At 61.2% G+C, this 2,551-nt stretch overlaps 1 protein-coding gene across 1 annotated transcript in view; it reads left to right on the forward strand.

The window, feature by feature from the left end:
• SLCO4A1 (solute carrier organic anion transporter family member 4A1) overlaps positions 1-2,059 on the forward strand; it is a 16,021-nt gene extending 13,962 nt beyond the window's left edge. The window contains exon 12 of the mRNA XM_077756840.1: positions 922-2,059. Coding sequence (XP_077612966.1) covers positions 922-1,086 — 165 coding nt within the window. The 3' untranslated portion in view covers positions 1,087-2,059. The remainder of the gene's footprint in view (positions 1-921) is intronic.
• Positions 2,060-2,551: the final 492 nt, after the last annotated feature.

A 2,551-nucleotide genomic window follows, 5' to 3' on the forward strand; every position in this document is an offset into this window, starting at 1 on the left:
GGGCCGTGTGTCCAGCCGCTGACAACCCCTCGGCGTCAGCGCAGTGGTTAGAATCACTTCTCGGGTCAGTGCTGGGTGCAGCGGGAGGAACGCACAGCTTCCCGACTTGCCCGTCCGCTCCCTGCGCCAAAGCGACACGGGCACCAGGCGCGTCAGGCCGGGCGACGCTCTCAGACACACAGGGGTGTTCCCGCCAAAGCCCAGCATCAACATGTTAAAATACACACACACACAGGGCGCCTGGGAGGCGCAGTCAGTTGAGTGTCCGACTTGGGCTCAGGTCACGACCTCATGGTTCGTGGGTTCAAGCCCCGTGTCGGGCTCCGTGCTCAGAGCCTGGAGCCTGCGTCACATTCTGTCTCCCTCTCTCTCTGGCCTCCCCTGCTCGTGCTCTGTTGCTCTCTCAAAAGTAAACCTTTAAAAGTTTTTTGTGACTACAGATATGTATTTGTTTCCCAGTTCTGGGGGCCAGAGGTCCACATCGGTCCCTTCCGGGAGCTCTGACGGAGGGTCTGCTCCAGGCCCCATCTCTGCCTCTGTGTTGTGTGGCCTTCCCCCCCCCGTGTCTGTAGAGTCGCTGCCTCCTCGCCCCCGTGAGCACATCTGTCACCGCTGGGCCCCCTGAAGTCCCGGTGATTTCATCTCAACCTGATTAACTTAATTACATCTGCCAAGACCTCAGTGTGACTATCGGTCCTGGGGGTGGACACTGGGGCCACTCTTCGGGGGGACATGTTCAGCCCATGACGAGCTCCTACCCCCCATCTAGTGCCAGTCTCTAGTCTCATGCTGTTGTCCATTCCCTCACTAACCATACCACTGTCCACGCTAGAAGCGGGTTATGCAGAAAAGATGGGTCTTCTTGCGGGAACCGGGACCTCAGGAGGACCCGGGGCCAAGTAGGCTCCCCTTTCTCCCCAGGTGCTGGGTTTCCTGTTCTTCACCATTGCCTGCTTCCTGTACAAGCATCCGTCGGAGTCTCCCAACGGCCTAGAAGCTTCTCTGCCCAGCCAGTCCTCGGCCTCCGACACCCCCATGGACCTCCAGGATGCCCCCTCGGCCCTCCAGCTCCAGAGTGATGTCTGACCGCCCATCTGTCCATCCGCCCAGGGGCATGAGCCAGCTGCTTTGCACTTCTTGCAAACCCTGTATGATTTCTCCCCGGAAGGGCTCACCCCTTGCCAATGGATGCCCCATGCTGGAGACCCTCCAAAAACCTCCCGGAGGATCCTGCGGGGACTGAGCTGGTGGGGGCCACACATCTGAGTCTCAAAGGCACCGAGGAGAAAGGACGCAAGGCACACCTCCCTCCTGGGCCTGGGGGAGAGCGTGGCGCTCTCTCCGGCTCAGGAAGACGGAGGCCCCCACCCCCTCCCTTCCACCTCACAGTCCGTGAAGGGACAGAGCCGCAAAGCACTGAATTTTCCTCAGGAGCCTCAGGGACCCCGGACACGTTAGCAGCTGTGATTGTCAAACCATCTATGCAATTTGAACCGCACTGGTCCCGTGCGGAGCTGGCGGCCGCCGGGTGGCCCGTAAGTTACCGTTCTGTCCCGGAGCCTGGAGAAGCGCCCGTCACCACCTGTGACGCGCACACAGGGCTTGGGCCAGCTACTGCTCTGTAACACCGTCAACGCCGAGGGATGGGAGTCGCCAAGCGCTGAGCCCCCCCCCCGTGGGGCGTGTCGCCAGCCGTGCTCCTGAACGGGCCCGGTTCAGCGCGTCTTGGGGACCAGCCTGGGCCCAACTTCCTGTGTTTCTCCTGATACAGGGCAGCTGGGTGGCCGGCTGTCCCCAGGGGCGCGGCCCCTCCTGTCCCCTCCCGTCCTCAGAGCTGCGGCGGGCAGGAGCGCTCGCATAAGCAGATATTTATGGACCGATGCTTCGCAGAGCCTTATTTATAGAATCTGTTTTTTACCTGCTAGTGTGGGGGGCATAGCGGCCAGCTCAGCGGACACTCGTGAACTCTGCCTGGAGGACACTGGGACTTTCAGGGAATGTGTGGATGGCCTCTGTTAAAATTATGTGTAAATAAATCTATTTTACTATTTAAAGCAAACCTTTCTGTCCAATGTGTTTTCTTTCTATGGATGTACAGAGTTTGGTGTGTGTGTACACGTCCTTCGTGAGGGCTTTTGTGAGTCTGTGTCCCCAAGCCGGTGGCAGGCTGCCCCGGGGACGAGCACTCTGTCGGCCCTGAACCCTCCTGGGTGGGCCCCTCCCCGCCGGCCCCGCCAGTGACACCGCCCCCATTGTGCCCCAGCAGCCCCCTCCCCCGGGGGCCCAGCACCAGCCGGGTGGGCCTGAGTCCTCAACCCGGGCCCGCACCTTCCTGGTGTCCTGGAGCGTCAGGATTCAGATGGGGACGGCCGAGCACAACAGTGAACACAGGAGGAGTGTGCGTGTGTGTGTGCGCGTGTGTGCGTGTGTGCGTGAGAGAGGGGGCAAAAGGGAGACCCCGCGCCCACTGGGCTGCCTTCTCCCTGGATGTCCAGCTCTGATGCAGCGCCTCCCGGGGGAAGCCCAGAGAGTCCACAACCATGGCCGGGGC

This window comes from Crocuta crocuta, unplaced genomic scaffold (genome assembly GCF_008692635.1).
Source record: "Crocuta crocuta isolate KB4526 unplaced genomic scaffold, BGI_CrCroc_1.0 scaffold613, whole genome shotgun sequence".
Lineage (NCBI taxonomy): Eukaryota > Metazoa > Chordata > Mammalia > Carnivora > Hyaenidae > Crocuta > Crocuta crocuta.